Source organism: Gymnoscopelus microlampas, assembly GCF_963454915.1.
Source record: "Gymnoscopelus microlampas genome assembly, chromosome: 20".
NCBI lineage: Eukaryota > Metazoa > Chordata > Actinopteri > Myctophiformes > Myctophidae > Gymnoscopelus > Gymnoscopelus microlampas.
This window is the reverse complement of record NC_139957.1, coordinates 3,034,463-3,058,168: the sequence shown is the minus strand read 5'-3', so window position 1 is coordinate 3,058,168 and position 23,706 is coordinate 3,034,463. Positions and strand designations below refer to the sequence as shown.

Below are 23,706 nucleotides of genomic sequence, written 5' to 3'. Positions count from 1 at the left end.
TCTCTTCTTTCATAACATAATCCCCACACCAAGAGTAAAAAAAGAAAAAACGTTTCAGTCATTCGGTCCGACTTCACTGTAGCCCATAGTAGCCTTTTCATACGCGATATGTGAAAGTTTATAATATTTAGAGAAATTGAAAAATGTCAAATACAAAAGTAGTCGTAGTAGTGAATATTTATTTTTGTTTCTCATAAGCGTGCATCCGTTGTATTTTTGTTTCTCATCATCCGTTGTCCGTCAACAACACAGCCGTCTGTGCCTCGACGTTTGCGCTCTGTCTCAGCTCGCTTGGTGCCTTCTGGCTTCAACCACCCGGGAGAAGACTGTTCGCATCTCGGACGCACTTCCGCTTCCTCTATGCTTGTGGGGGCCAGCTGGAAACTTCCGTGTGCGTCACAGAAGGGGGCGTTCGGTAGGCCAATCAGAGGAAGGTGGGGGCGCGTCTTTTCCCGGAAAAGACGCACTGTGATTGGCCAATAGTCAACGCGCTGTGATTGGCCAGTAGTCAACGCGCTGTGATTGGCCAGTGCCCGTTCCCCCCGGAAATGGCGGCCACCATATCAAGCACGTCGCTCCAATGAACTGCAGAGGCCAATGAGGTATCTAGGTTTCTATATCTATGGTCCCACCCACAGTGTTCTATCCAGTGGGTACAAGCAGACATCTCCGTTCGCGACGGAACGAACGGCCGGAAGTCCCATCCACTCCCATGTTAAAAAAAAAAACGGGTACACGCCCCCGTTTTTTTTTTAACATGGGAGTGGATGGGACTTCCGGCCGTTCGTTCCGTCGCGAACGGAGATGTCTGCTTGTACCCAGAGCGCGCCTTTTGAACCCAAACACGCCCCCACGGCAGCAGTGTTGCCAGATTCTGTGAGAGAAACAAGCAACCAGGTCTAGGAAAACCAGCCCAAAAAAGAAGCGACTATGGGCCACACATGATCGAGTACTTTAACATGTACATCAGCTATTTGAAAATAGCCGATCTACAAGCTCACAACGCGTCGCGATGCGACGCGTTGTGAGCTTGTAGATCGGCTATTTTCGATGCGACGCGTTGTGAGCTTGTAGATCGGCTATTTTCAAATCAAATCTTGCGGGGAAATCATAATAGGCCTAAGCAGATCTGGCAACCCTGCCCCACGGCTTGAGTGACAGCGCGTCGAGACAAACACGCCCCGCACGGTTGCCAATGACAACAGGCTATCTATATCTATCTCAAATGTTTTACTTAAGTAAAAGTATCAATACTGCAATGTAGAAGTACTCTGTTACAAGTAAAAGCCCGGAATTAAAAATTGACTTGGGTAAATTAGGCTACAAAAGTATTGGTATCAAAATGTACTTAAAGTACCAAAGGTAAAAAGTACTAAAATGTTTTAAAATAGCAGATCTGCAAGCTCACAACGCGTTGTGAGCTTGTAGAATAGATGTATAAAATACGGCTAAAAGTGGTTAATGTTTGTTTCATAATATCATAATTCATATCTGAAAAGTAACTAGTAAGTAAAGTTTTCAAATAATTGTAGTGGAGTAAAAGTACAATATTTGCCTCTGAGATGTGGTGGAGTAGATTAAAAGTATTGGAAATTGGAAATACTCAAGTAAAGTACAAATACCTCAAAATTGTACTTAAGTAAATAATAATTAGTTATGCTTTCCACCACTGCATATGATGAAGTATTGTAGAGCAGGTAATTGCAACAACCACCGTTCTTGTGAAAAAGCACATGTAGATATTTGTTGAAACAGATGATATATAGAATAAACAACGTTAACTGATATATTACACAGTGATGAAAATGACACTATAGTACCTTTGCTTTGTCACAAGATGGGGCACTTTCCTAACATTCCGTGTGGTGTGGCCTCATTAGTCAATTAAACAGCACATTTCATTTTACACAATAGGCTCCATTATATATATATCTAGGCTCTCTGCACAGCAGCCATATTCCTTCACAGGTGTTACCACTGATACTAATGAAGGCTCTGTTCCATTTAGTCTAGCACAGTGAGTGGTTTCCACGACCCCCATAACTCTGAGAGTGTACAAATGGAACCAAATGGACCCGTAGGGGTCCATTTGGTTCCATTTGTACACTCTCAGAGTTACACACCTGTAAGGGGCCATTTGGAAGCCCATGAGGGTCCCTGGACCCCAACTGTAGACCCACTGGGGTAACAGAGTGTTTCCAGTGAGCCAACATGCACAATACCAGCACCCTGACTCTGTTTGACCAAAATGGAACAGAGCCTTCATTAGTATCATTGGTAACACCTGTGAATGTCTTCATAATGTGGCTGCTGTGAATAGAGCCTATAGACCATATTCACACGGCAGCCATGTTTCTATTAAGTCAATGAAGTGCCACCCCGTTGCCACAGCAATGGGGTGGCACTTTCAATGTTAAATTCCAAAATGGCCGTCTATAGTAACTATTGTTGTGTATGTATATACTCGCTTTAGTACAAAATGTGATGTTTGTTTCATTCACACACGGACCTTGCTTTTTTTATTTGTTCCCTGAGATATAAATCATTATAACACTCCCAGGCGTCCGTTATAAATGAAGAAAAATAGGCAGTATTATGGCATTTAAATGATCCCTCTCCATCACAAATGATTTCTTGCATCACACATTATTTACTGTACTTGCCACAATCAATGCTTTCTTTTCAGTGGATATCTTTTCGGTCCTGCCTCACCTGAGGATCCAGTGTCCACTCCACCAGCGCCCCTCCCCATTCCTCCGAATGTGGAGGGAAGCCGAAAGGACACAAAGGACACAAAGAAAAGCGGGGTGAAGGAGGCCTCTTTGGAAGCCCCAGAGAAGGCCTCATCGAAGGCCCCAAGTTACGAAATATGCAGGAATTGTGCATATGATCATGAGGAAGAAAAATGCCTCACGATAACATGCAGTGGCGAGGATGAAAATGGCTGTAAGGCCACTGAAGATACACACTACTTAGATGATTGCCCTATAAGATGGGCAGGGGGAGTACTTTTTTAAAGATTGTGACCGATTGTATATATGGATGTACTATGAAATGCCGGGGTAGGAGAAGCCTCCATGGTCATACCGGGCCAGGAGGCTCCTCTAAACTTTTTGACCTTTGACCAATATAGACTCATGCTTTGCACAGAAGTCATAAAATGTTGGGGTTTGGTTTTGATGTAAAGGTTTATGAAAAGGACCTTATCTTCTTTCGTGGAACCTATAATGAAAAGGATGAAAATTAAGTGATGCTTAAAAAAAAGGGGGAGAAAAAGAAAAGAAAAACTGTTTTTAACGGCTGTATGTCCTACATGGTAGTACTGTCTTGTAGTGCTGTCATGTTGATGTGCTGCTGTATTCTTGTTTTTTTTGTTTGGTTTATACCTGGATATATGGCCCAAACTTTTTTTTAAAGAAAAGTTTGAAAACTTGTATTGTTTTCGAAAATAATTTTCGAAAGAAAAAAAAAATAAAACAGATTTGATGACGATGAACATCCAACAAAAAGTGTCTAGAACAGTAGCTTTTTTCCATTTAAAACCATATAGTCGTTTTATGTCATTGCCAGTTTAAAACAAAGTGGTGTATCAACCAATTGTATCATCACTTAAAGGAGGTCACCCATTTTCAACCTTATCTTCATGTTAATGGTCCACAGTAATGCTCATAATAAGATGGCACCATTTGGTGTCTACTCACTCTGCTTCTCATTGGAGGGCTAGGGACAGTTCAGAAACCTGCCTCCCACTGACATCATCAATGGGGATTCCAAGCTAATAATTGACTGCACAGCTTTTGTCTTCCTGGAAAGTTAGCATTCTGAAATAGAATAGAAGCCATTGTTCTTGCATTAATAAAAAATAAAAAATACATTTTTCGAATGTTGTTGAGATGACTAAACCTGTCTACCGATGATGTCACTCTTAGGCAGTTTTCTGAACTCTCCACAGCCCTATTCTTAGACACAGACAGAAACAGACAGAAATAGTTCCATTTCATAATAATAAGATACTATTGAAAATGGGTGAAGTGGTCCTTTAAGTGTACAATTAATTAAAAACATCATAATAATGGGACGGATTACATTTACTTTGTTATTATGATTTTCTTAAAGATCATATTGTCTATTTCTGTCTATGTTTGTTTGTAGGTGTCACAACTGGCTGCATTCTCAGCACAGATGCTGTCAGACCAAACGGGTCCATCCGGTTCAACCTCTTTTCAGTAGATTTACTGTAAATCATCACAGCTCCTACGATTATCATTACACTCCTCGACACCGAAACATATTGTACCCTTTGGGAAATTCAGCAAGCTACAAAATGAGGATGATTAAGATGCTATTTTTAATTGCATGTATTCTGCCATCAACACTAGGTAAGTGATAAAGATCATTATTATGGATAATATTGATGAATGGATTATTAACTAAACATACTTTTGAAGTCACTTGCTTAGTCAAGGAATTGTTTTTGAATACAACTGAATTCAGATTTTTGCTTTAGGTCTGTGACCTACCTATCTGATCCCAATTGCTTGACTGAATGATTTACCACCGATATTATGATTGGTACTAATCTTGAAGTTTCAGATTCCCATTCTTTCATTTGTTCCTTTAATTTGGGCTCAAAGAGACAGGATGTGTGGTCACAGTTTAAAAACAAATTGTGACAGCTTCTAAAAGGTCACAACAATCAACCTAACAGTGGTTAAGTTGTCATTCTGTTGCTGAATAGATAACGTCATCTTGTTCTTTTATAGATAATATTCAGCATGGTTTTGTCCGCTCAACTAATGGAACCGTCTCTGCTTTTGAAAAATGGGCAGTGAGTTGGATGGACTTCTTGACCGTTGACCCTTACTTGCTCGAATTGACTCCACTCCCAATCCCTGGTGGTACAGTATACCAATAAATGTTCATAGGCACATTATCTGCAGACTATTTTTCTCAGACCTTGTATTGTCACATACACAGCTAGTAGCAGACTTACAATTACATTCATCATTCAATCTTGATTTCAGGGATACAATAGGAATATATGTATATTAGGGCTGTCAAAGTTAACTTGATTAATCGCAATTAACTCACCGTTATGTTAAACGCGATTAATTATAGATTTGAGTGCTGCAGTCGACGCTGTTGACCACTGTATTTTAATTGGCAGACTTTATAGCAATGATTACTATCAAAATATAGTGCTTTAACTTTTTAACAAAAAACGTTTTGTTTTAACCAAAAAAGATCACTTACCCTACCATTAATAACTTGGCACCTTCACATATTAAGGATACTATACAGTTTTATGTTCCAACCAGAACACTCAGGTCCTCCTCTGCTCTCCTATATGGTACATTGTGAACAAACAACTGATGACTGATCACTAATTTGCAATTAATCGTGCGATTGACTATTCAAAGTCATGTGATTAATTGTGATTAAAAATGTAATCATTTGACAGCACTAATATATAGATATATAGATAGATAGATAGATAGATAGATAGATAGATAGATAGATAGATAGATAGATAGATAGATAGATAGATAGATAGATATACTGTGTGTGTGTGTGTGTGTGTGTGTGTGTGTGTGTGTGTGTGTGTGTGTGTGTGTGTGTGTGTGTGCGTGCGTGCGTGCGTGCGTGCGTGCGTGCGTGCGTGCGTGCGTGCGTGCGTGCGTGCGTGCGTGCGTGTAATTCACACTTAGATTCTGTGTTCTAAATTATAGGATGAATAGAACATGTTTTCTTGTTCTTTTGTAGAGCTAACCATCACTAAATGGTTGGTTATTTTGAAGGCCTCAACCTTTGGCCCTGGCTCGCTCAAAAGGACATCCCAACCCACAACTGCAGAGAAGGAGAAAGGAGAAGGATCAAGGAAAAAAATTACATATCCTGATAGGGTTATTCGAATATTAAGTCCTGCTAGTGTTCTTCGATTATTAAAGGGCGCCTTTAATAATCAGGTTGCCAGGTGTCATCTTACATTTGGCAGTTCCCAGAATTCTTTAGAGTTCCGTTCTTTTGGGCTCAGCAAGACTGGAGGTCAAATACAAGTTAGACAGCTGACGTTATTTAATGGAGTCACAGTTTCTTATTGCGACAACTTCAAAGAAGATAGAACACAGTATCAAAATTGTAAAGAGGCATATGGTGATATCTTAGCATCTTTCAGTCTGATTCAACGCTTACTCAACATGACAGTGGGTGAGTTGCCAAATGTAGTTATTTTCACAAAACATCCCATGAATGTATCTTACACAATAACTTTGGAGGACAATGTACTGTGCTTTACTCAAGAACAAAAACAAAAATAAAAGTAACATTCCATTAAAGCTAAGTTTCTGTGTTATAATAATCATTGCTCTTTATGAGTGCCATGAGAAGTCAATTGATAATGTCATCGTGTTGTTTTCTAGATGTTATCCAGCGACAGCGTGGTTGTGTCTGTTCAACTAATGGAACCGTCTCTGCTTTTGAAAAATGGGCCGTGAGTGGGATAGAGTTTTTAACTTTTGACCCTTACTTGCTAAAATGGACGTCTCAATCTCCATCTGCAAACGCAGTTGAACAGAGCTGGAACAAAAGAGAATTATGGAATCGTGAATTTAGCCACTTTCTCAAGTTTCAGTGTCCCTCAATGATGCGGAACATGAAGTACATAGAAGTACAGCAAAGTATAGCTCAAAGTACAGGTAAGTAATAATGACAAACAGGTGCTGTTTAGAGAAAATGCACACATGAACACACGCAGCAAAAACACGCATGCACGTCCGGGTCACAGAATGGAGTAGACGCACTTTTGCCTCACCGGCACTCCCGCAATTTATCATTATACTTTTTAAAAACACGCATGCACACACATTCTTTTTTCTACTGTACAGTACCAACCAAACACTCACATGAGTACACAACACTACCTTCTTGTCTTCATGTTTGCACTCAGCAGTGGTGGAAAAAGTACTACATTTTTTTACTTAAGTAAAAGTATCAATACTGCAGTGAAGAATTACTCTGTTACAAGTAAAAGTCCGGTAATCTAAATTTACTTGAGTAAAAGTGCAAAAGTATTGGCATCAAAATATACTTACAGTACCAAAAGTAAAAGTACTCATTATGCAGAATGTCCCATTTCACAAGTTCAACATGGATACAAATATTTTGAAAATAGCAGATCTACAAGCTCACGACACATTGAGAGCTTGTAGATCTGCTATTTTCAAATGGCCGAAATGTATATAGGGCTGAAGTGGTTCATGCATGTTTTGTAATAATAATTTAAATCTGCTAAGTAACTAGTAACTAAAGCTGTCAAATAATTGTAGTGGAGTAAAGTAAGATGTAATGGAGTAGAAGTAAAAGTATTGAAATTTGGAAATACTCCAGTAAAGTAGAAACTCCTCAAAAGTGTACTTAAGTACAGTACTTGAGTAAATGTACTTAGTTACTTTACACCACTGGCACTCAGACACTGATCTTATTGTATTTGTCTCCAGTCCAGCACATCTTTGCAAAGCCCGTTATCTTCGCAAAGCCCATGCCTAACACAGCAAAGGTGTCACTGAGGTGTCACGTGACAAGCAGTGACAGATCACTGAAAGTCTATCTGACTGGAGACGGGGCTCCCATGGTGAACCAGGTTGGACCGCTGCCAACTGGAGATGGAGCTGTGATCTTCAGACGAACTGCAGAGATCTTCACCAACCACAACAGCGCTTATGTCTGTACAGTGCAGACAGGAAATAACAACATCTCTGTTTTGTGGGGTGAGAACTTTTCCAACACAACATATTGCTGCAGAGATCGTGTAGATGAATTAAATGATAAAATCATTTCCAAAATCATATTCTTTCCCATGGCAGATGGCCACACTCTTGATGGCAAAAGAATTACCAGCCAATTAATTGCCCAAAAGAAATGGAAGATGATGACAATTGTCTTAGGATTCAGCATCTTGGTGCTTATCAGTATCTTGGTGCTTATCACCTTTGGAACATGGAAGATAGGTGAGATTGTTTGATTGTTTGTTCTTATTGTTTTGTTTTGTTGTTGATTTTTTAAAGACTTTTAAGCCAATAAGTATAGTACTAGCATTTTTTTTTTAAATGTATGTGGAAAAAATATGTTGTTTTGTTATACATATTTTTTAAGCCAACAAGTGCATATCAATAAAAACAAAAATTATGTTACTGGCAAAATGTTGTAATTTGAATGACTTTACGTATTTTGGTTTCTAGTCAAGGTCAGACATCCTGAAATCAGAAATATCTTTGCTGCAAACCTGTTTGGTGAGAACCTGCCAGAGGAACATGAAGAGGTCCACGAGCGTGGGGTGGAAATGAACATGATCAGAGAAGAAAACGACTAGATCTCGTAGGGTGAGGCTATGTGTGTCTGACTTTATGCGAGGTACAACCCAAAAGAGTTCTCAAAATATATATATATATTTTAAAGCACTGATTTATTCAATCAGGACACTGAAGAGAAAGAGGAAGGTGGTTTCAGACAGGATGGGACGTGACACAGCACAGGTCCAGAGCTGGGGATCAAAACAAGATGATTCAGTTATGTCCGACGCATCAGATCACTCACCCTAACGCAAGTTCTTAATCTGCAACACGTTCACGTGTTATTGGTTACGAATGTTTCTTAGTTCAGTGTGGACTGATAATTATCATAATAATATCCTAAATACACTAAATATGATCATTATCACAGGCCCAGAATTTATTTGCCCTGGGTGAGGGGACTGATTCAATTGTATGTACTGTATGTAATTAGTATGTACTACTAATTGTATGTGCACCCGCCACGTTCTAAGCCACCCCCCCACCCGACCGCCTAGTGGGACTACAATACCATGTACTGTAGTTTGCCGGGGCAGTTACTTGTTGATAGTCATTGTATTATATTCATTCAGTTAATGTGTCAAAGGCAAATGCTATTGCTTGTGTTGTCTTTGTTAACAAATGATTAAATAAACATATACTACCACAAGTCTGTATGTATGCAGAACTTTACCAAGTATTTATAAGTTAGAATTGGACTGTTTTTTTAATTTGTTTTGTTACTATGCAAATGAGTGACAGTCTGATGATAATGATGAGGAGGAGCATGAGGAGGATGTCGTCATTGTGTATACTTCTATAATACATTGTCTGTGTTTATTTGTTTGTTTTCTAATAGCATTTTTTTTTTTCAATGAGTATGTTTGACAAATCCATATCTGCCGCTGATACTGTAATCATCAGCGCTGAGGCTGTAGTTGAATTGCATATAATTCAACAAGATTCTACTTGATTCAAAGTAAATTCAAAGTGATCGTAGTTGATTTTTAGTTTATCATATATTGTTATAACTTCAACTGTCTTCCCCCCACCCCCAAAACTCCCTTAAAGTTGTATTATGTTCTCTGCTCATTAGTTTCAAACAAGCAGCCAACCAGAAACACTCTCTTCCTCTGTCATTTGCATGCAGTCAACAGATGAATACTGAGTCCCAAAAGGGTTTGTGAACAGCCAGGTGTTAGAATCTCATTATATCTCATAGAGTGTTTTGAGACTAGACAGGATTATAGTTTTTAGTTTTTTTTGTCTACCGGCTCAATATTATTGTCCTGCTAAATCAGTGACCATATTTCTCATGCTAATGGTTTTAATGCTATGGGTTCATGTGGTTGATTACCCAATTGTAGAGTTTGAGGAAAGTTTGGTTTTAGTTTAGTTTTTTACCATGATGTCAACTATAAATATTATGTTATTTTCTAAATCTTTAACTTGTCAGTATTCATACCCCAATATATTCAACTTCTTAGATTGTTCTTGATAATTGTCCAGAAAATTGCTGGTTGGAGATTCATTAATTATAACATCTAAAACATATTATTGTTAGCATGTCAAATAGATGCTGAACATCTGGATTAAACAGACTTTCACTAGTAAGAGACCACACCTTCTGCTCAAGGTAAACATTATTTATTGAACACAATACAATGAAATGAATGTGTGTTGCTGGGGAGCCCAAGGCGGGGCGAGACTCGGGGTGGGGGTATAGTCTCGGGAGCCAGGTGACCGCCGCGGTTGCTCTGCTCAGGAGCGGTCTATATGCTCAGGAGCGGTCTGTCGCCTTCGCTCCGACACTGCCCCGCCCTGGGGCTCCTGGAGGATGGAGAAAAAACGAAGTTAGATGAGCAAAATTGGTGAGAAAGGAGGTGGTTGGGGAGGAGGAGGGAATTTAGATTTGCGAGCAGCCAAATCAAACAGGTAGGTGATACAATCGCAGGTGTATTTATACTGTGGTGATTGCAGCGTGGATTGGCTGAGAGATAATCAGCGCAGCTGAACTTGGTAAGGTGATTGCCTTACCAAGTTGAGCAGAGGTTGAGCAGAGGGAGGTCTCCACTCCTGAACATGCGTTGAATACAACTACATTTCACTAGTAAGAGACCACACCTTCTGCTCAAGGTAAACATTATTTATTGAACACAATACAATGAAATGAATGTGTGTTGCTGGGGAGCCCAAGGCGGGGCGAGACTCGGGGTGGGGGTATAGTCTCGGGAGCCAGGCGACCGCCGCGGTTGCTCTGCTCAGGAGCGGTCTATATGCTCAGGAGCGGTCTGTCGCCTTCGCTCCGACACTGCCCCCAAAAGGCTGGCTTGAAGGTGGGAAAGGCCGGGAGGTAGAGACGGTGGTCTCTAGGCGGGCAACTGTTGCGTGATTCCTCCTGGCTTGAAGGTGGGAATGGCCGGGAGGTGGAGACGGCTGGTCTCTTGACGATGGCCGGTAGGTGGAGATGGGTGGCTTCTAGGCGGGCAACTGTCGAGTGATTCCTCCTGTCCTTGGACCCTCGGTCGGGCGAGGAAAAACTCCCTCCGGGGAGGATGGAGGAGGAAGAAACCTCGGGAAGGATCGCGAAGGAGGGGACCCCCTTCCAGGGCGGACAGGCTAGGAAACGACGCGCCAGTTACGGTCGCCGCAGGTGGAGATGGTCGTTGCGCAGGTCTTGGGCGTTTGTTCTTATGCAGGAGTGGTAAGCTTCCGAGGACCATCGACCGAGGATGCGGACGACGCGGTCTGACGGCCGTGTCTGGACACGGTGGAGGCGGCGCCGATCCGGAAAGAGTGGCCGGAGTAAAGCTGAGGTGGAAGGCCGGAAAGGAGAGGATTTGGCGGAGGTGATGGTGGAACCAGAAGCGGGTGGCGATGGAACCGGGCTTGGTGGTGAACTGGAGTGACATGGCTGGTCAGTTAGGTATTGGATCGGCAGGTTTGGTTGATGACTGTCGCTGGAAATTGAGGAACTGGCAATGGATTCGGTAATGGGTTATGTGGTGGGAGGTGAGCTGCACCAAAGTTGGAATGTTGGGTGGCGAAGGTCCGAGTGGGAGGACGGAGGAATGACGAGATGTCGGGAGAATAGGAACGGCTGTTATTGATAGTGTCGGCTGGGCTGTGGTACCTTGTGGGTTAGGGCGCTTATTGCAACGATCTGTAGGCCCCAAAAGGCGCGGCGGAAGCTATTGGGTAAGCTCACGGAGTGCGGTTGATGGACGGAGGGGCTGAAGGTGTTGGGCCAGGCGGAGGCGCACCAGTGGCGCTGACGCCAGTAGCCGAGCTGAGTGAATGGAGCTGCGTCGGTGTAGCGCTGGGTGTCGTCAGGGAGAGTATCGAAGCCTTGACGAAGGTGATGCTGTTCCGTTTGTTGGGGAGGTAGTGCCGGAGGGAATCGGAGGTCTGAGAAGACCGACTTGGCCGTGGAGAGGCTGCGTGAGCTGCTTGAGAGATGTGCTGGGGCTGGCGGCCCGAACGAGTGCGTGAGCTGCTCGTAGCATGGCTGAGGAGTGATGCGTCCAGGTGAGCGAGGAACGTGAGCTGCTTGTGAGTCGACCTGGGCTACCTCCCTGATTTTGGGTTGAGGTGATCGTGGAGCGAGAACGGCTTGAGGTGAGCCTGTGGGTTAAGGTCGCCTTTCTTTTCTTCTTCTTGGCACACGGCAAGGGGAGAGGGGGCGCACGGCGCCGGTCCGAGGGAGGGGGAGGGAATGGACGAGGTGCAGTGGGCACCTGTGGGCGTGCTCATGAGGAGTGTGTGCTGCTTGCGGCATGGCCTGGGAGTGACAGACCCCGGTGGCCGTGGGACGTGAACTGCTCAGGGGATGACTTGGAGGTGACGGGTCTGGGTGAACGTGCAGTGCGAGGCGAACGTGGGGCGAGAACTGTGGTTCTGTTTACTGAGAAATGGCATGCTAAGTTTGTTTGTAGATCCCTTGTGAGTGAGTCTGTACTACTCTGCATTTGTCTTGGCGCCGACGTGAGCAGGTTCAGATGGGCTGACGATGGCTTCTCTCTCCCGCCTGGAGTAGAACGCCGCCATGACGGGTCAGCTCCGAAGTCTGGTAGAAGCTAAGTCATGTACTGTGGAACCTCCGGGCAAGGGGCCGAGTCCATCCTGGCCCGGGGCTTCGGCCAGTCCAAAGCAGTGGGGTGTACCTCGGCCGGGACCTGGAGAAAGCAAGCCGCTACCCCCTTGATGTGGATGGGTCCCAGCGTGTTGTCGTTAAGGTGAAGGTCAACGTGGGCGACGTGATCCCCATAGATTGCCAAGCCATCCGCGGCTGCTTGAAGGACAACCTGGACGTGACGGGTCCGGATGAGCATGTGGCATGGCCTGCTTGAAAACCCGATGGTGCTGGGTCCAGTTGAACATGTAACGAAAGCTGCTTGAGGGATGACCTTTAGGTGTTGGGTCTGGGTAGGCATGGGCGTGCGTATTGGGATGCTGGGGGAAACCTGGAGGTAGCTGGTCGAAGTCGGCGTGGGTTGCTTAGGGGAAGCCTGGAGGTGAGGGTCCAGGCGGGCGAGCATCGTGGGCTGCTTGGGGGAAATCTGGAAGTGACAGGTCCAGGTGGGCGTGCGGCAAGAGCTGCTGATAGGTCCAGGTAATCCTGAGGCTTCTCTGCTGTGCAGGGGAGGGAGGCGGGGACTGGAGAGTGCCGGGTTGCATCCTGTTGAGGTGCGGCGGCTGGGGTAGCTGTGGCTAGGGTGTAGGATGAGGCTGGTGCGGGGAAGGGGTTGAAGCCGAGGGGCAAGACAGTTGCTGGAGAAACAGCTGAGCTGGGTCGGGTAGTGGCATGGTCTGGGTGGAAGGCGCCGCATGAGGCAGGGGAGGCGGGAGGAAGTGAGTGGGTCGTAGGGCAGCAGGGGAGGCGGGGGGGCTGGCTGAGCATGGTGGAGTGCTGTCCGGGGGCGTCTAGCGGGGGGAGGGGACTAGGGTGGATGGGGTGCGGGACGGCGTGCAGCGCGGGGATGAGAAGGGGAGACGGGGGGTGAATGGCGGCGTGCCGAGCGCCGATGATGCGCTGGGGGAGGAGCTGGGACTGGGAGGAGGGGGGGATGTAGGGAGGTTGAGCAGGGGAATGGGGCGGGCGGGGGGCATGGTGCTGTGCCTGGGAGGCGGGCGGGGTGCGCTGCTGCACCTGCGGGTGTGCTGGTGAGGGAGAGGGGGAGCATGGGGAGAGGCCGCGGTGCGCCGCGGTTGCTGCTGTGCAGGGGAGCGGGGGGGGGAAAGGAGGGCGGGTGCGTTTGCTGCACCCTCCACCGTGCTGGTGAGGTAGAGGAGCGAGCTTGAGGACGAGGCGGTTTGTGCCGCCGTGGCAGCCGTGCGAGGGAGGGTGGGAGGGATGCGGGGGAGGGGGGGGGAAAGGAGGGCGGATGCGTTTGCTGCACCCACCAGCGTGCTGGTGAGGGAGAGGAGGCGAAATGTACCGCAATGGCCGCCGTGCGGGGGGGGGGAGATGGGCAAGGTGCGTTGAAGCACCCGCCGGCGAAGGCAAAATGCGCCGCAATGGCTGCCGTGCGAGGGAGGGGGGAGCGGGGGGGGGAAATGGGAGGGAGGGAGGCGGTTGGAGTTGGGCGGGGAGCGCTGCTGCACTACCCGCCGGCGTGCTGGTGAGGGAGAGGAGGTATGGAGGTGGCGTAATGTGCCGCGATGGCCGCCGTGCAGGGGGGTAGGAGGTGGGCACGGTGCGTTGAAGCACCTGCCAGCGAAGGCAAAATGCGCCGCAATGGCTGCCGTGCAAGGGAAGGGGGAGGCTGGGAGCGGGGGGGGGGGGGGTGGGGGGGGGAGAAATGGGAGGGAGGAGGGCGGGGTGCGCTGCTGCACCACTCGCCGGCGTGCTGGTGAGGTTGAGGGGGAGGAAAGTGAGGAGGAGGCGTAGGGTGCCGCGATGGCTGCCGTGCAGGGGGGGGCAGGGCTTGCGCCTGCGGACGACCGCAGGTTGCCGACGCTCCTTGGCGAGAGGTGGTGGGTTGTTGGTGGGGAGGTGTAGCGGGTCCGCTGTCCTGTTGTTCTCCTTGGCACGGCTGGGCGGGGGGAAGCAAACGTTCGTTGTCCGCGCTGGTCCCCCTGAGGAGAGCGGGGGGGGGAGGGGGAGGAGGAGGGCGAGGTGCGTTGAAGCACCTGCCAGCGTGCTGGTGAGGGAGCGGGGGGGAACTGGACGGTGGGCGGAAGGCAGAATGCGCCGCAATGGCGAGACTCGGGGTGGGGGTATAGTCTCGGGAGCCAGGCGACCGCTGCGGTTGCTCTGCTCAGGAGCGGTCTATATGCTCAGGAGCGGTCTGTCGCCTTCGCTCCGACACTGCCCCGCCCTGGGGCTCCTGGAGGATGGAGAAAAAACGAAGTTAGATGAGCAAAATTGGTGAGAAAGGAGGTGGTTGGGGAGGAGGAGGGAATTTAGATTTGCGAGCAGCCAAATCAAACAGGTAGGTGATACAATCGCAGGTGTATTTATACTGTGGTGATTGCAGCGTGGATTGGCTGAGAGATAATCAGCGCAGCTGAACTTGGTAAGGTGATTGCCTTACCAAGTTGAGCAGAGGTTGAGCAGAGGGAGGTCTCCACTCCTGAACATGCGTTGAATACAACTACATAAAGCGGGAGGGTGATGTTACCCTCATGTCTGACCAATTAGTGATACACTTTACTTTTAAAACTATACTGTATAGACCTGTTACACAAGACGTAAATAACCTTGAACTTGAAATAATACGTGTTAAGTACTGTAAGACATATATGTCTATGACAAATGTGGTGGAGACGGGTCATGATTTAATTACTTTATTCAACACAGAGAAGCAATCAGCAAAACATTAAGAATTTCACCTCTATATCTGTCCCTCATCACCAGAGAGCCTCCATCAGTGGCTTTATAAAAGCGAATATCATCATCACTAATAGACTATAAAGCTGTATAACATTGCAGACTATTGTAATTGTATGTGTGTGTTTTCCTGCTCCATCTACTCTCTGTTCATCAGCAGAGAATAGATGGATGTGTTCTTCTTGTCTCAGAGGGAACACTGTTGCTTGTTGACACTCTTGCTCAGTGGGCTGCTGAGAGCTGAGTGACTCAGGTGACAGCTGAAGCTGTGTCCTGAGTGCCAGCGTGTGGAGGGCAGGGTGAGATGGCTTCTGAGGGTGTAGGTGCCATCAGGCTGGCGCTGGGACTGGCCCGTGTGGACCTGGGTGCCCGTCACAGAGGCTCCGTCCTCAGACCAGGACAGGGTGGCACCGTCAGGGTGGTAGCCCTTGGCCAGGCACAGCAGGGTGGCACTGCTGTCCCCAGAGAGAGGAGGCTGGACTGGAGCCATCAGGACCAGACTGGGGGGAGACGGAGGACGAGCTGAGAGGAGAGGACACATGACAACATGTCACTTAACCATAGACGGGTTTCCTGTTAGTAAACATGAGAGGAATATGACCGCGCAGAGGAGGGGGAAGCCTATGGGTGCGTTTGGAAATTACGCACCGGAGCACACTCGCCTATTAGTTTGTATTGGCCAGTGCGCTCACTGCCGCTCAGGGCTGTATTTTCGAACGCGCCTTTCACCCGGGCATGCGCAGATTGCGCATTCTGCTCTGTGATGACGTCGCGCGGAAATCCGTCTATATGAACGCTAGTACCTCTATGCTGGGCATGTCATAATAGGCAAACATTCAGAAAGAATGGGCAAACATTTGACGAAAATAGATGTTCTACAAGCTCACAACGTGTCACGTAGGGGACCGAAGTATAGACCCCTGGGTTACAGACAGCGGTTTATTTTAGTATTTAGAGTTTACGCAGTTAAAGGTTACTGTAAAAACAGACTAACAGACATTGGAGAATTTACCTAAAATCTGATTATATTGAAGAAACTACAGTCATCTTTAAAAAGTGAATATAAAATGTTTGTTGTAGGTTTGAAATTAATTCCAATGGTTAAAAACAAACAATAATTTCTTCTGCTTCTTTTTGCTGACATTTTTTTGTTTTATTCAACAGTGACAGTTAGTGGACAGACGGGAAAGTCAGGAAAGAAAGAGCATGACATGCAGCAAAGAGCCTCGAGCAGATTGGAACCAATTTGTCATAATTTTACCATCTAATAGATTCATCACCAGGACAGTAAAATAAATACACATTAATGTACATTATTGTATTTTCTATTCAGAGCTTCAGTTGATGTTCTGTGATACACATTTGCGTTACAGTGCTAAAGGTAGACATTTATATTATTAATAGAATTATATTAACATCATTAATGAGTGTATATGAAAAGAGAAGTTAAATCAATTATATAAAACTTGTCAACAAAGTCAATAATCAATCTTGTTATCTTGTTGGCTTTGTTTGAAATCTGGAAAAAGTTCAAATTATTCAATTATCAAATAAAATAAATAAATAAATAAATAAATAAATGTACTTGGTTATGGAATTGTTTTACTCTGCATATGATATACTTCCAGTAATTTCATAAAAGATACACTTACCAATAATAACTTAAGTCCCTCCACCAAAGGCAGAGTCTTGCCAGTCTCACAGTGATTTGTGTCCGTAAAAAAAACCTCTGTGCTGTAATCTGCTGCTCAGGGTTTCTCTTCATGCTTCACTCACTACAAGTGAGAACTTTAAATCCATGAAAAGACTGATAATAGACCAAAATATAGACTCTGAGCCCATGTCTAATGTATGATCACTTTACTTGACACAACTCAAACAGGTTCTGCTCTTCCATTGCTTTTAGTTCATTCTAAACATGTTTGTAGGGTTTTTGTATGGGCTCCTCACTGAACTGTAACACTGTGGTCTCCACAGCCTGCACAAGCACAGTAGTACATCGCACAATCTTCAGCCTGGACTCCATTTATGTGCAGAGTCTCAGAGCGAGAGCAAGAGAACCTACTGGGGAGTCCACTTGCTCTGGTGCCACTTTCTGAATCAAATAAAAACTTTGTTACACCCCCAGTTTTCTGTTGGTACCAGTCCAAATTATAGCGTTGGCTGCCACCACGTTGAGTACAGGAGATCTTCACATTGTCTCCCAGGTTCACAGACACAGACTTGGGCTGGGTCAGAACTAGAGCTGCCTCCAAACCTGTGGACAAAGGTATATTTTAATTTACAGACTTTGAAAAGAATGAGAAGCTCACTTATTGCTTAAAAAGAGAAAAAAGAACATTTGTGGTCAAACATTATGTGTTTTAGTCTAATCTGTCATTAATTCTTACCACTCAGGGTCAACAGCAGGGCAGTGAGTGAAGCTGTAGAAAAGGCCATTGTCTGGTCTAAGATCAGTTCAGGTGCTGCAGAAAGATACCTATGATGTCTCTGTTCACAATACTCTGTACTTCAGTGGAACTCTAAAGCCTTCTATACAAGAAGCCTCACAGACTGAAACCATTCCACTCATCCTCTATAAGACACAATCTACAACCAGTCATCCATTCTCTTCAAACAAGCAGCCAACCAGAAACACTCTCTTCCTCTGTCATTTGCATGCAGTTCAACAGATGAATACTGAATCCCAAAAGGATTTGTGAACAGCAGGTGTTCAAATCTCAATAAGTCTTAGAATTGATTTTTGATATAGATTTATTTGGCTTTGTTGTGGTTTCTCTGTTGATATGCTCAATATTAATGGGCTACTAAATGAATCACAAATTATTGATAATCTTTCCCATGCTAATGGTTTTAAGCGTGTGCAGTACAAATACTCATCTCATACACCCAGCATGCTGTTAGAACCCATTTCATTTCCTCTTTCATGTCTTTTTTTGTGACATGTATGTGAGTCCAGATGTTGTCTTGGTTTCTATCCTGAAGCTCTTTACCTCTCCCTAAAACTAAAAGCACCTCAGAACCTCTCAACAGGATCACTGTAGCACACAAAACAACACTTGAATAAATGCAGTAAAGACATGATTTATTAAATATGAAGCTATTACAGATGTTCCACTTTTCACAATCAGCACTTCATGAAAAAACGTTGCTGCTCTACCTTGTATAGATGTTTTCTGAAAAACTGTTATTTTTTATTCTTGTTAGCTATTATGATGAGTTGCATAAAATGGGGCCGTTACCACTTGTTGGAAAGACACAGGAAATGTGATGCAATATGCATTTAGTTAATGTATCTGCTATGGATCTTTTTGGGCCCCACGGGTGTTGGTATAAAAATACCTTTCAAATTAAAAATGTCTCACACCTGTAGATAGAAAATTATGGATAGAATGTACACATAACCCTTGAACAGAACTGCGCCTGTCTCCCCATTTTGCACACACAGATTGTGACCATTTCTAATATTATCTTTGAGCTAAAATGGCAACAGTGTACCTAAAACTAATGAAAAAAGAAACACACAAATTGAGGTTCAAACCCTGCCCAAATCATTTGACCTTAACCTTTTTGTTTTTTGTGAACTACACCATTGGCCACATGGACCCAAAAGTTAACCATCTCTCCATGGCAATCTACTGATAAATTAGAGACAGACCAGATGAACAGACAGACACACACAGACAGACATAATTCCTTATCAATGCTGTGGACAGGATAATGAACATTGTGATTAGATGTATACAATCTGTTCAAATTGTAGTTTCACTGGTGTGTTAATATTGCCCTGTATAACACTGATATTTATTACTGTCTATGTCCAGTGGCCTCTATATCACTCTAAATAACATTTGTGTAGGATACCAAGATTTTGAAAGATTATTGAAAAGTATTAAAATTGCCATTTTATTACAACGTACTGTGCTCTTTGCCATTATATCATATTAGTTAGTTACACATTGTAATGAGTTCAAATATTTGTTGGAGATAGATCACGATTTAATGAATTTATTCAACACAGAGAAGCAATTAGCAAAACATTGAAATTCACCTGTAATTCTCTCCCTCAGGGTTTCAAACAGTGGATATAAAATAAACGATCACATATAGACTATAAAGCTGTATAACATTGCAGGCTATTGTAATTGTATGTGTGTTTCCCTGCTCTTTCTGTTCTCTGTTCATCAGCAGAGAATAGATGGATGTGTTCTTCTTATCTCAGAGGGAACACTGTTGCTTGTTGACACTCTTGCTCAGTGGGCTGCTGAGAGCTGAGTGACTCAGGTGACAGCTGAAGCTGTGTCCTGAGTGACAGCGTGTGGAGGGCAGGGTGAGATGGCTGCTGAGGGTGTAGGTGCCATCAGGCTGGCGCTGGGACTGGCCCGTGTGGACCTGGGTGCCCGTCACAGAGGCTCCGTCCTCAGACCAGGACAGGGTGGCACCGTCAGGGTGGTAGCCCTTGGCCAGGCACAGCAGGGTGGCACTGCTGTCCCCAGAGAGAGGAGGCTGGACTGGAGCCATCAGGACCAGACTGGGGGGAGACGGAGGACGAGCTGAGAGGAGAGGACACATGACAACAACATGTCACTTAACCACATGAACGCTAGCATCCCTATTATGGGCATGTCATAATAGGCAAACATTCAGAAAGAATAGGAACATTTGACGAAAATAGACGATCTACAAGCTCACAACGTGTCACGTAGGGGACCGAAGTATAGACCCCTGGGTTACAGACAGCGGTTTATTTTAGTATTTAGAGTTTACGTGGTTAAAGGTTACTGGAAAAACACACTATCAGAGAAAATTGGAGAAAAATGTACCTCAAATTTGATTATATTGAATAAAATACAGTCATCTTTAAAAAGTGAATATAAAATGTTTGTTGTAGGTTTGAAATTCATTCCAATGATTAAAAACAAACAATAATTTATTTTATTTTTTATTTTATTTCTGCTGCCATTTTTTGTTTTATTCAACAGTGGCAGATAATGGACAGTCAGGAAAGCCAGGAGAGAAAGAGCTCGACATGCAGCAAAGAGCCTCGGGCAGATTGGAACCAATTTTTCACCATTTTACCATCTAATAGATTCACCACTAGGACTATAAAATGAATTCACATTAATGCACATTATTGTGTTTTCTATTCAGAGCTTCATTTGATGTTCTGTGATACACGTTTGTGTTATAATGTTAAAGCTAAACTTGTATATTATTAATACATTAATATTAACATCATAAATGAGTGGATCAGAAAAGAGAAGTTAAACCAATTACTTAAAAATAGTCAACAAAGTCAATAATTAATTTAGTTATTTTGTTGTTTGCTTTGTTTGGTAAAAAAAATATTCAATCTAACTATATAAATGGCGAGCAACTTCCGTGCCCTCGGTGTCCACACCCCACAGCTCTGTTATCGACTAAACACAACACCGTCACACCACATGTCGCCAACACTGTCGCCACGGCGGGCGGCCTGAATTTACGTTTCGCGTAGGGCACCTGGCATGCCTCACTACACCGTTCCCACCTCGCAACATAATTAATTCTACTCACCAAATGTCGGACACAACGGAAGTGGAAGCAGCTTCCTACCGCTTACCGTGCGTACCACCGAGGCCAACACAACACGACGGCCCGCCATTGAAAATCCCCAAAACAACAAGAGCACGTTGCTCTGCTGTGCTCCACACACCAGGCTAGGTTCATGACACCAAAGGATTAGCCAGTGATGTCATCATTACTGGTCAACGCACCAGGCTAGGTTCATGACAGCAAAGGATTCGACAGTGATGTCATCATTATGCAACCCGCAAGTACACATCGCCGGCATTGGGATGCCAGGTTGGGATGCCACGCCAGAAACAAGCAAGAACCTGCATGATTTTTTTTTTTTTTTTTTTTTTTTTTTTTTTTTTACCGTTTGCAGATTTTCATCCGACGACTTTGGCGCGGACCACCAGGGGGTCCGCGGACCCCCTGAAACATAAAAAATATTATTTCTTCCCAATTTTTTTCTCAATTTTTTTACTTTTACATTACAACTTTTTTTTTTTTTTTTTTTTTTCCCCAAATGTTCATCCCATATATACACGCGCCCCGTGCGCGGCTAGGGGTTTCGGGCGGCCGTAGGCCGCCCGGACCTCTAGTTTAAAATAAAATAAATAAAATACATGTACTGGCTTATGAAATTGTTTTACTCTAGTCTGCACATACATTACTCCAGTAATTTGAGAAAAGCTCAGACTTACCAATAATGACTTCAGTCCCTCCACCAAAACCAGAGTCTTGCCCATCTCACAGTGATTTGTCTCCGTACAAAAACCTCTGTGCTGTAATCTGCTGCTCAGGGTTTCTCTTCATGCTTCACTCACTACAAGTGAGAACTTTATATCCATGAAAAGACAGATACTAATCTAAATATAGACTCTGAACCCATGTCTAATGTATGATCACTTTACCTGACACAACTCAAACAGGTTCTGCTCTTCCATTGCTTTTAGTTCATTCTAAACGTGTGTAGGGTTTTTGTATGGGCTCCTCACTGAACTGTAACACTGTGGTCTGTGCCACAGGCTGCACAAGTAGCACAGTAGTACATTGCCAGATCTTCAGCCTGGACTCCATCGATGAGCAGAGGCTGTGTTTGGGCTGAGTTAGATCCAGAGGTAGAGAATCTACTGGGGACTCCACTTGCTCTGGTACCTTCTGTTCTAATTAAAAACATTGGAGCACCACCAGGTTTCTGTTGGTACCAGTACAAAGTATAGCTGTTTTTTTGGCCACGGCTTTGAGTACAGGAGATCTTCACATTGTCTCCCAGGTTCACAGAGACAGACTTGGGCTGGGTCAGAACAATAGCTGCTCCCAAACCTGTGGAAAAAAAATACACTTTAATTCATTAACTTTGAAAACCATAAGAAACTCACTTATTGCGTCACTTATTTAAGATTATGATTAAACAAATTATGTTGTGGTCAAATATTGTGTGATTGATTCTTACCACACAGAGTCAACAGCAGGGCAGTGAGTGAAGCTGTAGAAAAGGCCATTTTCTGGTCTAAGATCAGTTCAGGTGCTGCAGAAAAATATCTATGATGTCTCTGTTCACAATACTCTGTACTTCAGTGGAACTCTAAAGACTTCTATACAAGAAGCCTCACAGACTGAAACCATTCCACTCATCCTCTATAAGACACAATCTACAAACAAGCAGCCAACCAGAAACACTCTCTTCCTCTGTCATTTGCATGCAGTGAACAGATGAATACGGAATCCCAAAGGATTTGTGAACAGCCAGGTGTTAGAATCTCATTACGTGTTCGAACTTATTGAGCGTTTTGAGACACATTTACTGTACTTAGCTTAAAGTTGTTCTGTCCTTGTCGTCAATATTATTGGGCTGCTAAATCAGTGATAATCTTTCCCATGCTAATGGTTAAGTGTGTGCTGTACAAAAACTCATCTCATACAACCAGCATGCTGTTTCAGTTCCTCTTTCATGTCTTTTTGTGAGTGCAGATATCTTGGTTTCTGTGATGAAACTCTGCCTCTCTCTGAAACTAAATGCACCTCACAACCTCCCTCCAGCATCACTGTAGCAGACATCACAGCACTTTACACACACACACGCACGCACGCACGCACGCACGCACGCACGCACACACATACACATACACACACACACGTGCGCACACGCGTCGATCATGTGGATTAAATGGATTGGATGACATGAGACACCCGAGTAATTTTAACATTTTAACTCATATATTGCAACAAAAATAAATCCTACCATATCAACTGAGGAATTATGCCACTACATTTCTAAAATATTAATAGTAATAATTTCAATTTAGAGATTCACAAACATTCCTTTAATTACCACATTGTAGAGTAAAGCTTGAGGAAGTTTGAGGAAAGTCATGTCTTTATTTGTACCATAACCAAAGTCAACAATAAATATTATATTATTGTCTAAATCTTTAAAAGGTTATGATGTAATTGGATTTTTTGTTGTTGAAAGAAATCAGTCAACTACTATAACAATGACACTTTGACTTGTCAGTGTTTATCCCCCAGTATATTCAACTTCTGGTAGACAATTCTTTAATAACACAACTGAACTGATTGTTAGCATGTCAAATAGCTGCTGAACATCAGAATAAACTGAATTAATCCGGAGACTGAAGTTAATACTTTAGAGAATAACAGTGAGTGTAAAGTAAATAATATTACATCTGTCTTTGACAAAGATGGGTAGGAGATAGGTCATGATTTAATTACTTTATTTAACACAGAGATGCAGACAGCAAAACATTGTGTCACACCTGTAATTCTGTCTCTAATCACCAAAGGGCCTCAGAGAGTGGACATATAAGACACTATCACAAAGATTTGGCTGTATAACATTGCAGACTATTGTAATTGTGTGTTTTCATCTACTCTCTGCTCATCAGTGGATCTTCTTCACGTTCTTCTTGTCTCAGAGTGAACACTGTTACTTGTTGACAGTCTTGCTCAGTGGGCTGCTGAGAGCTGAGTGACTGA

At 44.1% G+C, this 23,706-nt stretch overlaps 1 protein-coding gene and 2 gene segments (V, D, J or C); 1 reads left to right on the top strand and 2 right to left on the bottom strand.

The window, feature by feature from the left end:
* Positions 1-9,378, top strand: part of LOC311036517 (uncharacterized protein) — a 36,711-nt gene extending 27,333 nt beyond the window's left edge. Inside the window, exons 1-8 of one of the 3 annotated variants that reach the window (XM_084045245.1) lie at positions 4,264-4,379; positions 4,764-4,895; positions 5,764-6,207; positions 6,420-6,695; positions 7,497-7,766; positions 7,863-8,006; positions 8,238-8,378; positions 8,474-9,378. In XM_084045245.1, coding sequence (XP_083901371.1) covers positions 4,325-4,379; positions 4,764-4,895; positions 5,764-6,207; positions 6,420-6,695; positions 7,497-7,766; positions 7,863-8,006; positions 8,238-8,368 — 1,452 coding nt within the window. In that variant the 5' untranslated portion in view covers positions 4,264-4,324 and the 3' untranslated portion in view covers positions 8,369-8,378; positions 8,474-9,378. Of the gene's footprint in view, positions 1-4,263; positions 4,380-4,763; positions 4,899-5,763; positions 6,208-6,419; positions 6,696-7,496; positions 7,767-7,862; positions 8,007-8,237; positions 8,379-8,473 lie in introns of those variants that run through there. The other 2 variants (XM_084045244.1, XM_084045246.1) reach the window with 2 other exon arrangements.
* A 5,885-nt stretch (positions 9,379-15,263) lies between these two features.
* On the bottom strand, positions 15,264-15,658 carry LOC311035903 (immunoglobulin kappa constant-like). The segment is given in 1 exon: positions 15,264-15,658.
* Positions 15,659-19,290: 3,632 nt separating this feature from the next.
* LOC311036342 (immunoglobulin kappa constant-like) lies at positions 19,291-21,456 on the bottom strand. The segment is given in 2 exons: positions 21,411-21,456; positions 19,291-19,712 (listed from the first exon to the last, which is right to left on the bottom strand).
* Positions 21,457-23,706: the final 2,250 nt, after the last annotated feature.